This window comes from Daldinia loculata, assembly GCF_022478755.1.
Source record: "Daldinia loculata strain CBS 113971 unplaced genomic scaffold F4817scaffold_5, whole genome shotgun sequence".
Classification (NCBI taxonomy): domain Eukaryota; kingdom Fungi; phylum Ascomycota; class Sordariomycetes; order Xylariales; family Hypoxylaceae; genus Daldinia; species Daldinia loculata.
This window is the reverse complement of record NW_026054859.1, coordinates 372,398-385,007: the sequence shown is the minus strand read 5'-3', so window position 1 is coordinate 385,007 and position 12,610 is coordinate 372,398. Positions and strand designations below refer to the sequence as shown.

The following is a 12,610-nucleotide window of genomic DNA, read 5'->3' as shown; positions in this document are numbered from 1 at the left end:
TGTCCCCCCACTAGCAGAACGCGTTCGCTTTTACGTAGTACAGCAAACCGCGTCTTTAGCTTATGTACGAAGTATCTAATTTTGTCACACATTCACATCGGCTACTATTAATTCAACGAAGTCGACCTTCCACCAAAATTGACATACCAAATTTCCACTCTGAGCACCCTCCTCTGAAATGACCTCTTAATCCAATCACCCTGACATCCGCTTGAAATCACGCCCGGTTTCCCGATTGTCTACCTATTCCCAACCATGTCGTCTCTACAACCCCGCCGTCGGTCGAGAGCCCGGTTTGAAGAAGAGAACGACGAGCAGTCTTCAGTACCAGACTCACCAAAACGACAGAGGCGTGATACCAACGGTGCTTTATCAGATGAAGACGGAGACGATCAAAGCGATCAGGGTGTTTCGCGACAGAGACGGATTAAGAGCTCGAACTCACCGTCGGGAGCCCGTCATGATAACAGCACGGGAGAATTCCAGACTGGTGCTATAGTCAGGGTCTTAGTCGAAGATTTTGTCACCTACGAACATGCCGTGTTCAATCCCGGCCCGAATCTCAATATGGTCATTGGCCCAAACGGTACTGGCAAGAGTTCCCTAGTCTGTGCTATATGTCTTGGCTTAGGTTACCACCCAAAACATCTCGGCCGGGCGAGCAACGTGGGAGAGTTTGTAAAACATGGGAAAGAGACCGCCATAGTCGAGATTGAATTACAAGGCCGACCAGGCGAGCTATCCAATCATGTAATCCGCCTACAGATTCGCAAAGAAGATAACAAGACGAAGTGGTGGATCAATGGGAAAGAGAGTACGCATACTGCTGTGAAAACCCTTACGAGTGATTTGCGCATTCAAATCGACAACCTATGCCAATTTCTGCCCCAGGATAGGGTCGCCGAGTTTGCCGGTCTTACTCCCATACAACTTCTCCACGAGACCCTACGAGCTGCTGCACCCGAAAAGATGATCATTTGGCACAACCAACTGAAGGAGCTACACAAGAAGCATAAAGAGGTCAAAGGTAGACTTGACGCGTGCGCCGAGACTTTGAAAGGCCACGAGACACGCCAACAGGGATCGCAGGCCGACGTAGATAGACTTCGCGAAAGAGAAGCGATCCAGAAGAGGATTCAAGACCTCCATAAGGCCCGTGCTATTGCTGAGTATAATAATCTTCGTCGCATAGTAAGCGAGGCGAAAAAAAAGTGCAAAGATGCGATCAAGAGGCTACAGGAGCTAGAACAAGCATGTGGGCCTGCCTTACAGGCTGTCAATCGAAAGCAGGAATATCGGCAACGAATCGAGGCCGTAGTCGGGGAGCGAAAGAATGCGTTGAAGAATGCCGAGGCTGCATGCGATCGACTTTTGCAGAATATCGAGGCCCAAGAAGAACAGATGAAGCATCTCCAAAATAAAAAGGTTGCGGAGGAAGGGTCTCATAAATCCAAGCGAAATGATCTTGCGAAAATACGCAGGACAATTACAGATCTCGAGGCTAAATTGCAGAACAAGCCTCCGGAGTTTGTTGCTTCTGATTGGAATCAGAAAATTGTAAGTGACAATATCCTTATCTCCCATAGTTCTCTATTGCTGATTTACACACCTAGCGGCAACAAGAGCATATACTGCGCGACAACGAAGCAGAGAAACGTACATTATACAATCAACTCAACGAGCTGAAGGATCAAAATGCTAGGAAGAATCACGAGAAAGGACAGCACGAAAAGGACTTGGAGGATCTAAATTCTCAAGAGGGCCAGAAGCTTATTCATTTGAAAAAAGCCCACGCAGATGCTGCAAAGGGCTGGGAATGGCTCCGAGAGAATCAAAATGAGTTCGAGAAGGAGGTCTTTGGTCCGCCAATGCTCAACTGCTCCATCACAAATCCGCAGTACTCGGATCAAATCCAGTCGCTCCTCGCTAGGGAAGACTTCTTTTGCTTCACCTGTCAAACTCGCAACGATCACAAAAAGCTGAGCGCACAGTTCTTTGATAAGCTAGGCATTTCAGTAACAATCAGGACTTGTGGTAGCGAGTTCTCCTCATTTCGACCGGTCATTCCTACGGGACAAATTCGCGAGATGGGTCTTGACGCATACGCCATTGAGTACCTAGAAGGCCCGGAGCCAGTTCTCGCGATGCTCTGTTCCGAGAAGAGACTACACACCTCCGGAGTTGCTCTTCGGAATATCAGTAATGATCAATATGAACTGATAGCAAGCCGTGAGGGGATACCCAGTTGGGCCTCTGGCCCCTTGATGTATCGTATCACGAGGCGCAGAGAATATGGCAATGCAGCTTCAACTTCTACGAGAAAAATTCAGCCGGGCCAGTTCTGGACAAACCAACCCGTTGACCAGGCTGAAAGGAATGCACTGCAAAGACGTATTGACGAAGCGAATGGAGAGATGCAGGAGTTACGAGGACAGGGGCAAGAAATCAAGAGACGTATCGCAGAACTAGACGAGGCTGAGGAGCCGATCCGTCAACAAATAGTAAGTAACCTATCTCTGTTAACCCATATATATATATATATATATATATATAGCTCGCGATTCTAACAACTTTAAAGGATGCATTTAGGAGAGAAAAGAACGAGTTACAGAAAGCTGCTACGCTATATGCAACTCTTGGAGATAAAATCGGTCAGTAGATACTGCCCAATGAATAGCAGCACTAACTAACAAAAATTATAGCAACCGAGAAGAGAGCCCTAGAAAACACGCAGAAAGACCTTCTAGATTGTCGAAAGCGAATATTCGAATACAGCGCTCAAGAGGACCAGCTCGTCATCGAAAAGGCTAGGTCCGTTCTAAAACACAAAGAACAGCTTCCTCAGATCCGCGATGCCCACCAAGCATTGCTAGAGGTTCAGATCCGCCTCATTGAAGCCCAGTCGGATGTCAAAGGTCTAGAAGAACAGAACTCCAATATCAAGCAACAGCTTGACGAGAAGAGAGACGAGATCAACAATGCCAAAGCCGAGATAGAGAGGTTAAAAGTCGCAGCAATTGACGCTAGGCATAAAGTAGAAGAAGCCGTTGATGACGGCGGCGATGACCGACTCGCCTACCTGAACGGCTTAGCGGAGGGTAAAACCGCTGAGGAAGTTGACCACGAGATCGGCGCCGAGTCTACTAAACTCGAGCTGATTCACGGGGTTGACCCCGCGATCTTACGACAGTACGAGAAGCGCGCGCAGGATATCCAGGAACTGACGCGCAAGAAGGAGGAGCTGAACGCGAAGCTTGAATCGTACGTCAGGAAGATCAAGCAGGTGATGGAGCAGTGGGAACCCGGTGTCGACGACGTCATCGGCAAGATCAATGACGCCTTTAGCTACAACTTCGAGCAGATCAACTGCGCGGGCGAGGTCGGCATCCACAAGGACGAGGACTTTGAGCAGTGGGCCATCGAGATCAAGGTCAAATTCCGGTAAGTTTACCTCCTTCCCTCTAAAGAAAATAATTAGAAGTCATACTAACATCCCATCCCCCCCTAGCGAAAACGAAACCCTCCAACAACTAAACCAACACCGCCAATCCGGCGGCGAGCGTGCCGTCTCCACGATCTTTTATCTCATGGCCCTGCAGAGCATGGCGCAGGCGCCCTTCCGCGTCGTCGACGAGATCAATCAGGGTATGGACCCGCGCAACGAGCGCATGGTGCACGAGCGCATGGTCGAGATCGCGTGTCGCGAACACACGAGCCAGTACTTCCTTATCACGCCGAAACTACTCACCGGTCTGCGATACGACGAGCGCATGCGCGTGCTGTGCATTGCGTCCGGCGAGCATATGCCCCCGGCGGAGGATGCGAAGAAACTCGATTTTGGCAATTTGGTGAAGATTCAGCGGAGGCTTGTCGCTTTGGCCGCGTAGATGATGGGATGAATGGTTGCAAGGATGTTGTAAGGGTATAATGGTCCAGATCCATTCTTATGGTTGCAGTTCACGTGCTATTTTAGGTGCAGATGTGTGTTTATGAGGGAATAGGTGAAAACGTATCAATGCCATTGTAGGAGTTTTCAGGAATGGTGAGATGGTAAGACTTAAACCCTGTCAAAGGAGTAATGAGTACCTAGGCAAAAAGGAAGGATGGCAAGGAATAAATGGATTTAGAGAAGTGATTGTCACTGTACTCCGGAGGGAAGGACTAAATACCTTGATACCAATACATTGTTTACTTACTACACTGGTCTCTTATATTACATGCACTCCCAACTTGTCATCCTCCCTTATGTATGCTACGCTATCGACAGAGGAAGGAATAAAATAAAAGCGAGCTACCACATCTTAAATGCTATTACGGAGGAGTCAAATTATATACGATTAATATTATATAAGGTAGGTACATTAGCTACTGGGGGTATCTAAGTATGCAGATACTACCTATCACTTGCTTGCTCTATACAAGCTTCCCCTTTCACATCTTCATTTCTCATCTTCCCTCCTCATAATCCTTTCTGTACTCATCTTACATATTCCTCAGAATATCCAACACACCCTTCACCTTACCCCCCAGCGTAAGCGCATACCCAACACCCACAACACCCTTCGCGAACCTCCATCCGCGCTCCTGGCTCCCCACAGGATACTGCACAGGCAGCGGGATAGAAGTTCTTATCCCCAAGAACGCGAACCGGTCCTCGCATATGCTCTTCAGATTACATAGGCCCCGTAATCCCTCCTCGGCCGCGAAGCGTCCGTATCCCGAGCCGCCGACGCCGCCAAATGGTAGTTGCACAGCGTAAAACACCGCAAAGTCGTTGACGGCGACACCTCCTGCACGCACGCCGTGGACGACTTCTCGTAGAATAGGGTCCGAGTCTCGCCCGTAGACCGAGGCGCCAAGGCCAAAGTCAGGCGCGTTGGCTAGACGTAAGAGTTCCGCGGCGCTAGGCGAGGGGGACCGAAGGATTGTCATGATCGGCCCGAAACACTCTTCGTTCGCGATTGCCATGTCAGGTGTTACGTCGACAAGGAGCGTCGGCTGGAAGTAGAAACCCTTAGGGTGGTCGGGATGTATATATCGGGTACCGCCGGCGAGAAGTCGCGCACCGTTGGCTACGGCGTCTTTAACTAGGCTCTCGAGTCGTGTAAATGAGGCGTCTGATACCATAGCACCGACATCTTTGTCCAATCCGAGGCGTATAGCTTTGACGCGGGGTTCGAGCATAGCCACGAGTTTGTCGTAGACACCAGGCGCGGCGACGATTCGCTCGATACCGATGCAGTTCTGTCCCGAAGCCTGGAAAGTTCCACGCAGTAGAGTCTCCACGATCCGCTTAAGGTCGGATTTCGCCGAGTCGAGCACAATGGCAGCATCTTTACCACCAAGCTCTGCGACTAAGGGGATGAGGCTTTTGGCTGCGCTAGAGGCAACATGATGGCATACGGATCGGCTGCCGATGAAAGTAAGATGACTGATGCCAGGATGACTCGTTAAATGTCCAGCAGTTTGAGGCCAGCAGACGACGGTCTGTATTAGCTGGGGATCGTGACCGTGTGCTACTAGTGCGCCTCTTGCAATGCTCGTGTAATATGCGGCACTCCAGCACGTCTGCTCGCTAACTTTCACAACAATACCGTTTCCGGCAAAGATGGCACTGATGATGGGACCTATCATATTATGAAAGGGGTAATTCCAGCTGACCAAAGCCGCCACAACACCCAAGGGTTCGTATTGAACTGTATTCTTCTTATATGCCATGAGAAGATTCGTAGGACGCCGGCTCGGACGTAGGGCCTTCTCGCCGTGCTTGACAGTCCATTCTAGCTTCTCGGCCGTAACCATGATCTCACCCAGCTGAGCATCCAGCATGGTCTTACCCGAATCTAAAGAGCTCACTTGGCATATCTGCTCCTGATTATCAAGCACATGGTGCAACATGGTGCGCAACACCTTCCTCCGCTCACTAAACGTGGTCTTGGCCCATTGCTTCTGTGCCGCTGCTGACTGGGCAATGGCACGATCGATGCCGTCGGGCGTGGAGGGGTTGACAAAGCCGAGGAATTGGCCTGTAGCTGGGGCGTAACATTGGATGGCGGTTGTACCTGAGACCTTGATGGTAGGATTGTCGAGGATCTTGAGCTCGTCGGGTTTCTTGGGAGCCGGGACGGTGTATCGCTTCGGTTTATCCCAGTAGTCGGTATGGGTGTTGTAGAGTATTAGACCACCAACGACAGCGAATATTATGGGGAACGCGGCGAAGGCGAAGTCTTTGATCCTGTATATGAATCGTTATGAGATAGCCGCTTGGAAGGGGGTATTATTCAAGACCTAGAGACGTACGGGAACCCTCGTATGAGGATGCTGAATTCATCGACCCATTGAACGAGGTCTTTGGCCGCCATTTTTTATATATATCCTGCCCTGCCACTTTCTGGTTGAGTGAATATATCATCGCATAGTTAATTCATAACCCAACCGAGGAACTTTTAACATAATCTCCTCGAGGGAGGTTGTTCAATTGCAGGATATAATCGTACCATCAGCTCTATGAACTGAAGCTCCATTTTATTATGTGTTATCGATAGCCCCTGGTTCCTGCATTCTAGGTATATCGTATCATCGATTCGACAGGGGTAAGAGCTAGGTTGTCGACTGTAAGTCAGGTACGTATCTCCAATCTCTACGGATTAGATATATCTTATCGATATAAGATACGTCCCTTATGTCACATGATAACTGTATAACCCCACGTTAGTGAGGTAACTCTCATTGAGTCATCCCTCCTCAATCGCTCTTTTTTTTTCGGGCTATACGACGCGGGGCACACCAAGCAATGCTGCGTGCGCTCTACAGAGGGAACAGGCTAATAATTTCTACTTCTCTCAGAGAACCATCATTTACCACCAGAACATTCTTTACCCCTTCAAGTCTGTTGTGTCAATCGTCTGTCCGCCAACATCTCCCCTCTGCCGGAATTGGCGACATGGCTTCCAAAGAGGCCAAGATATCCTTGAAGGCGCCCAAGGGTACACGCGACTGGTCGGGCGCAGACCTTCTCTTACGAGATCACGTCTTGTACGTTTCGCTCACCACTATTTGCGCCGACCGTATGCTAATCTAGCATCTAGCGAGACCATTAGCAACATATTCAAACTCCACGGCGGCACTCCCCTCGACACCCCCGTATTCGAATTAAAGGAAATTCTAGCTGGCAAATATGGCGAGGAGGCCCGTCTGATATATAACCTCGAAGATCAGGGAGGAGAGCTATGCGCCCTACGCTACGATCTGACAGTACCTTTCGCCCGTTGGCTGGCCATGAACAATGTTCAGCAAATCAAGCGTTACCAGATCGCCAAGGTCTACCGTCGCGACCAGCCGGCCATCGCCCGAGGCAGGATGCGCGAGTTCTACCAGTGCGACTTCGACATTGCCGGAGCCTACGATCCCATAATCCCCGACGCCGAGATCTTACGTGTCATCGTCGAAACCTTCGATGCTCTCGGGCTCGACATTACCATCAAGACCAACCACAGACGAATATTAGACGGCATATTTTCCGTCGCAGGTGTTCCCGCAGACAAGATACGCCCAATTAGCTCGGCGGTAGATAAGTTGGACAAGGAACCGTGGGACGTCGTTAAGAAGGAGATGGTGGAGCAAAAGGGTCTCCCTGAAGAGGTCGCCGACAAAATTGGAGTGTTCGTGCTAAATCGAGGCACTATTGACGAGATGATAGAGTTTATTAAGGCCGACCCGAACCTTTCGGCCAACGAGGAGATAAAAGCTGGACTTGCCGATATGGATCTCCTATCTTCTTATTCTAAAGCACTAGGCACTTTCGACAATGTCTCGTTTGACTTATCGCTTGCGCGAGGCCTGGACTACTACACAGGACTGATCTTCGAGGTCATCCAAAAACCCGCCGACGCAAAAGACAAGGACGGCACACGGTATCCGGGGAAGTCGTCCAAGAATGCAGATGCTTCCGCCGTCGGTAGTATTGCTGCAGGTGGCCGATATGACAACCTTGTTGGCATGTACGGCAAGAAGCAGATCCCCTGCGTTGGCATCTCATTTGGTGTCGACCGAATCTTCACTATCCTCAAAGCGCGGCGAGGCGCGAATGAAGGCCGCTCGCGTCAAGTCGATGTATACGTCATGGCGTTCGGTGGCAAGGAGTTCAACGGCCTACTGCTAGAGCGTATGTCGATCGCGCGACAGCTATGGGAAGCCGGCATTCGCGCTGAATTCAGTGCCAAGGTCAAGCCCCGTCTACCGCAACAGTTCAAGGCCGCCGAGGAGGTGCCGCTCGGCATTATCCTAGGTCAGGACGAGCTTGCGGAGGGCAAGGTGCGGTTAAAGGTTTTAGGAACTGGGAAGGGTGGTAAGGAAGGCGAGAAGGATGAGAAAGACCAGGGACAACTTGTCTCGAGAGAGAATTTGGTCGAGGAGGTGAAGAAGTTATTACAGACTCAGACTCTTCCGATACGGTAGATACCTAGATAAATACGCTCCCCTAGAGGTAGGATTTAGAACAAGAAAAAAAAATATGTTTAGAAGTTGGTCGGCCTTATGTGATATATTTGTGACATGAATATGTTGGACTTGATTTAGGGGTAAAACTCTCATGTTAATTTGAGATTATAGTCGAAGGATGATTGCTTAAAAGGGCAAATTAGACGGCTTTGGATTCGAGAAAGTTCACCAGATTAAGTATCCTTCGTCTCAATCCATAGTTGAGCTAGTGTCTACGAGTAGTTGTGGGCTAATAGGGGGTAAAACTGGATGCGCTATTAGAAACTCCAAATTGTAAATTTATTATATTAGCAAGGCTTGTTAATAAGTACATTTGAAGTAATACACTAAACACCTAAATCATATATACCATCCACTAATCCTCACTATGTGCCTGGTAATATAGAGTTTTTCGTCCCTAGGGCCAATATACTGTATTTCCATCCAAACGGGCAAAATGTCCAAAGCGCCTCGTAAAGGTATCGTTAATATACAATATAGCATTACATTCCAATATACTCTTCTCGTCATTACGGTCGTAAACTGCCCAGTTGAATCAGCGAGGCTGGTCTAAGGCTATATAATTCGTAACACGGATAGAGCCGATCGTTATAGTAGGCCAACATACTGAATAAATGAAAGCGAAATCCAGTACATGAGGCTTGAGAATTTCCACAGGCCGTCTTATTCTGTAATTCGAGAAGCCCTGATCGTTCTATATAGACGATGTCTCAATGGGGTCTATCAAGATAGTCGTGGAGTTTTGATGCGTTTAACTCTTTCCTCGGTATACTTAAAATACTTTTCTAATCGTTCCTCCAAGAAAGTGCCCCTTTCACGGTGGGGGCGAGGCTTTCGGTTGCGGTGCTGGGTCTGGCTCGCTCGGTCGAATGGTAGGGGGGTTGAGAACAGGAATATCGTCTACAGCAGAGCCGGTATCAGGATCATGCGATATAACAATTGAAGGAGAGCCCTGGTTATTAGTTATAGTAGTAAAAGACGCAACTGGCGAAGGGGTTTGCATGGCCCGCGGAGAACTAGGATGAACTACTGGGACCTTGAGTGTGTCCCGTCGTTGTCTTGGTCTACCTCTAGTCTGCCCGGTAGAAGATGATGCTTCTTGAGATTGTACATCGAATGAGCTTTGGTCAACTGGTAAGGTATTCGAGTGCTGAACTCCATGTGTTGAGGGCGACGGTGATGATGAACGCGATACGGGCGAAGGTGGGTGTGGGGCTGATATTGCTCGTGTCCTCGCCGGACTACCTTCAATACTGTATCTAGAGCCAATACTACCGGCGAAGCTACCTGCTCTTGGCCGTATGCTAGCGCTCTCGTCTTCGTTGCGATAATGGTTGTACGCCTCTCTAACCCGAGGTAGGTCTGGATTTCTTTTATCTTCCGCCGGGATCTCAGGGAAGTCTATCGCTTTCCCATGCTTAAACTCGGAATCGTCGAATCGATCCTGCGATGCCGTGCCCAGATAATTACTAACAACCAGTAGCGTATTGTACACTTTACGCCGGTTACCTATGTCGTTCACAGATGGCCGACTTTCAGTGGGCGCAAGTTCGGTTGAAGTTTCTCTTCCGCTATTTGAAGAGGTAGATCGAGCATGGGTTGTACTTGGGGAGGCGACGGAGTGAGAGGAACTAATGAAAAGACCACCGTTAATCTCTTGTATAGATGGAGAGTCTCTTGAGTCATGCTCCGGATGGGTAATGTCATCGCAGTGTGTGACTTCAATGTCCCCGCTATGTAGAGAAGAGCTGGCCCTGGGTCTAGTAGGAGGTTGTCCGTCATTGAAATGATGGCGCGAGCAATTGCAGTGATGGATAGGACCTGTCAGGTTCGCGTCCTTCTTCGAAGCTTCTATATCTACCGCGAGAAGCATGTAAAGAGATCCTAACGCAGCAAGTCCAGTACCGACAAGGGGCGCCCACTATTCGGAATGCCGTAATTAGTAAAATGTCTCGAGTAAAGTTGACGAATCTAGGTCAATCTTGAGAGTGGAAAGAGGACATGAGTGAGTTGAGAGAACTACTCCGATTTAAGATGAAAATAGTTGGTTGCTAACCTGTCCTGTTAACATGACTATTAGCATTTTGAACCAGTTGCAAATGCCGGTTAGTACGTACCTATGCTACCCATCGGTTCAGTCTGATATGAGACTTCGGGACTGAAGAAGTTTAATTCGCCAAATATGATAATGGCGATTACCGCAGCGCTGAATAGAGGAACCTCTAGGGTGCTTAAGAAAAGCCTAACGACGTGATTGACTTTACTCATCGTCTCGACGGTGGCGCCATTCGTCCTATTAGTAGCGCTTGTTGTTAGTAACGGATGTTCTCAAAGGGAAACATGCATGGGTAATCTAGATCGACGATAATTAGGTAGGAGGTACTTATGCCGTAGGGCTGTGTACTACCCATAGGTGAAATAGGGGAAATAGACTATTGAGATCTTCTTACCCTTCAATTAGCTGGTCCCCTTTTGCTGGACCGAACCTTGACTTCCAGTTAATCTCAAGGATTTTATTCCACATTGACACGAGCGAGAGGACAGCGGGGATACAGCAAGCTGCTGCGAGAAGCGTAACGGCGTTAAACGCAAGTCTTTTCGGTGCTGGTATGACGTAGATTTCATCCGTAGCCTTTTGCCGTAGGGGAGACCAAGGCCCTGCCTCGATGGAGCAGGTGAGGTTACAAAATGCATTCTCGTAGGGGAAATCTCTATAGTCATGGAGAGGAATAGGGCGACCTGACTCGTCGTGCGTGCAAGGTGATGTTGTGGTCCGAAAGAACTCGACTGTTAAACTAAGTAGACCTTCTTTCGTAAGCGTACATCCCGAAACCCGTAATGGAAGTACGTGAAACTTACCAGCGAGAACGATGCCAGTCCAGAGAAAGATGATGTTCCGGCCAGGGTTTTCGAAATAGGTTCGAGATATCCTGACTGACAATGGAGCCGCTAGTATTCCAATCGAGCAAAACTGAAAGGCCCCATAGATGTCCATATCAACAGCAGCTAAGGTAAAGTGCCATTAGCTAGTTGCTGTAAAGCTTTGGCTCGACGTTATAAATACTTACTATCTACGTGTACTGCGGCGAGAACAATTCCATGAAGGGCTGCAACGGCAGGGAAAATCACTGTAATTCGTTACATTAATTACTATTACTTGTATGCGTTGAGTTGTATAAGCGTTTCGGGTTGCTATAGTAGACAAACAACAGGAGTAAAGAGTTAGGTACTTACACGCAGCTGCTAGACAAGCGTTTCTAAGCCACTCTGCTTTTCGAGCAAAGACGCAAGTTGCTACAAGGACATAGTATCTATAAAGACATTAATGATTAGTTTGGTATAACAGTTGATGCTATAGAGAACTGTATACGAATGGGTAGGGTAACTTACAAAACCCTCGATCCCGGTCCATACTGCCCTGACACCGGCCAGGCGCAGATGACCTGGACAACTTCGTCTGTGTTGGTAGCATTAGTAGCATTAGAAACTAGGGCAATAACAGATTCGAGCGTTACGTCTCGACCGGCAATGGTATTCAGTAGTAAAGTCGAAGGAAGCGCTGGCATGACCTAGGAAAGACGACTCCAAAAGGAGTAAACAGACGTGGTAATCACATTCGTAAGGGGGTTGGTTACGGGGGGATTGCAAATGAGAAATGTCCCATCTCGAACATTTAACTGCGTTATTTTGTAGATAATCTGGCTAGGAGCTAGGACAAGTGAAAATAAAGCATGAAAGCAGCAGAGTATGAGGTATGTAGGTCTTCAAATGCATCGATTGCCTCGTAGTTTCAAACGTAGGGCTAACGAAACGACGCGTAAATGAAAATAATCATAATCTAATATTATCAAGCAAGATTCCGTCAGCTGAATTACAATATGTCGCCCACACCCAACGCCAACGAGCACCGCCCCCGGAACGGTTCTGGGCACCGAGGGCGATTTTGTTCAGCCTCAATCCCATCTCATTTCGATTATCATGTACCTATGTAGGTAGGATGTAGGATGTATGAATACGAGCAAGTACATAATAAGCCGGCGACTACATAATTTGGTGGTTGGTGTTTGTACTCTGCTAGGATTCTTTAAGGCTTAGGGCCGCTTAGAAGGGG

At 48.5% G+C, this 12,610-nt stretch overlaps 4 protein-coding genes across 4 annotated transcripts; 2 read left to right on the top strand and 2 right to left on the bottom strand.

Moving 5' to 3' along the window:
- Window positions 1–35: 35 nt before the first annotated feature.
- F4817DRAFT_326251 (P-loop containing nucleoside triphosphate hydrolase protein) lies at window positions 36–4,277 on the top strand. The gene is made up of 5 exons (XM_049301864.1): window positions 36–1,557; window positions 1,614–2,501; window positions 2,579–2,651; window positions 2,703–3,441; window positions 3,509–4,277. Exons 1-5 carry the CDS (start codon window positions 256–258, stop codon window positions 3,885–3,887), a joined length of 3,381 nt encoding a protein of 1,126 aa, XP_049162664.1. The 5' UTR covers window positions 36–255; the 3' UTR covers window positions 3,888–4,277.
- Window positions 4,278–4,316: 39 nt separating this feature from the next.
- Window positions 4,317–6,907, bottom strand: F4817DRAFT_326250 (Aldedh-domain-containing protein). The gene is made up of 3 exons (XM_049301863.1): window positions 6,847–6,907; window positions 6,301–6,623; window positions 4,317–6,235 (listed from the first exon to the last, which is right to left on the bottom strand). Exons 2-3 carry the CDS (start codon window positions 6,360–6,362, stop codon window positions 4,483–4,485), a joined length of 1,815 nt encoding a protein of 604 aa, XP_049162663.1. The 5' UTR covers window positions 6,363–6,623; window positions 6,847–6,907; the 3' UTR covers window positions 4,317–4,482.
- Window positions 6,713–8,522, top strand: F4817DRAFT_326249 (histidyl-tRNA synthetase). Its single transcript, XM_049301862.1, has 2 exons — window positions 6,713–7,035; window positions 7,089–8,522. Exons 1-2 carry the CDS (start codon window positions 6,794–6,796, stop codon window positions 8,455–8,457), a joined length of 1,611 nt encoding a protein of 536 aa, XP_049162662.1. The 5' UTR covers window positions 6,713–6,793; the 3' UTR covers window positions 8,458–8,522.
- Window positions 8,523–9,203: 681 nt separating this feature from the next.
- F4817DRAFT_213905 (uncharacterized protein) lies at window positions 9,204–12,350 on the bottom strand. The gene is made up of 8 exons (XM_049298725.1): window positions 11,890–12,350; window positions 11,734–11,810; window positions 11,568–11,627; window positions 11,359–11,505; window positions 10,950–11,304; window positions 10,617–10,792; window positions 10,556–10,560; window positions 9,204–10,420 (listed from the first exon to the last, which is right to left on the bottom strand). Exons 1-8 carry the CDS (start codon window positions 12,063–12,065, stop codon window positions 9,314–9,316), a joined length of 2,103 nt encoding a protein of 700 aa, XP_049162661.1. The 5' UTR covers window positions 12,066–12,350; the 3' UTR covers window positions 9,204–9,313.
- Window positions 12,351–12,610: the final 260 nt, after the last annotated feature.

Bases quoted from the DNA above. Each gene is read 5' to 3' on its own strand.
- F4817DRAFT_326251 (XM_049301864.1), top strand. From the start codon at position 256: ATGTCGTCTCTACAACCCCGCCGTCGGTCGAGAGCCCGGTTTGAAGAA. The intron at 2,502-2,578 runs GTAAGTAACCTA...ACAACTTTAAAG, and splicing joins AGCCGATCCGTCAACAAATA to GATGCATTTAGGAGAGAAAA. The intron at 2,652-2,702 runs GTCAGTAGATAC...CAAAAATTATAG, and splicing joins AACTCTTGGAGATAAAATCG to CAACCGAGAAGAGAGCCCTA.
- F4817DRAFT_326249 (XM_049301862.1), top strand. From the start codon at position 6,794: ATGCTGCGTGCGCTCTACAGAGGGAACAGGCTAATAATTTCTACTTCT. The intron at 7,036-7,088 runs GTACGTTTCGCT...TCTAGCATCTAG, and splicing joins CTCTTACGAGATCACGTCTT to CGAGACCATTAGCAACATAT.
- F4817DRAFT_326250 (XM_049301863.1), bottom strand. From the start codon at position 6,362: ATGGCGGCCAAAGACCTCGTTCAATGGGTCGATGAATTCAGCATCCTC. The intron at 6,236-6,300 runs GTACGTCTCTAG...ATTCATATACAG, and splicing joins ATCCTCATACGAGGGTTCCC to GATCAAAGACTTCGCCTTCG.
- F4817DRAFT_213905 (XM_049298725.1), bottom strand. From the start codon at position 12,065: ATGCCAGCGCTTCCTTCGACTTTACTACTGAATACCATTGCCGGTCGA. The intron at 11,811-11,889 runs GTAAGTTACCCT...ATGTCTTTATAG, and splicing joins GGACCGGGATCGAGGGTTTT to ATACTATGTCCTTGTAGCAA. The intron at 11,305-11,358 runs GTAAGTTTCACG...TTACGAAAGAAG, and splicing joins GACTGGCATCGTTCTCGCTG to GTCTACTTAGTTTAACAGTC.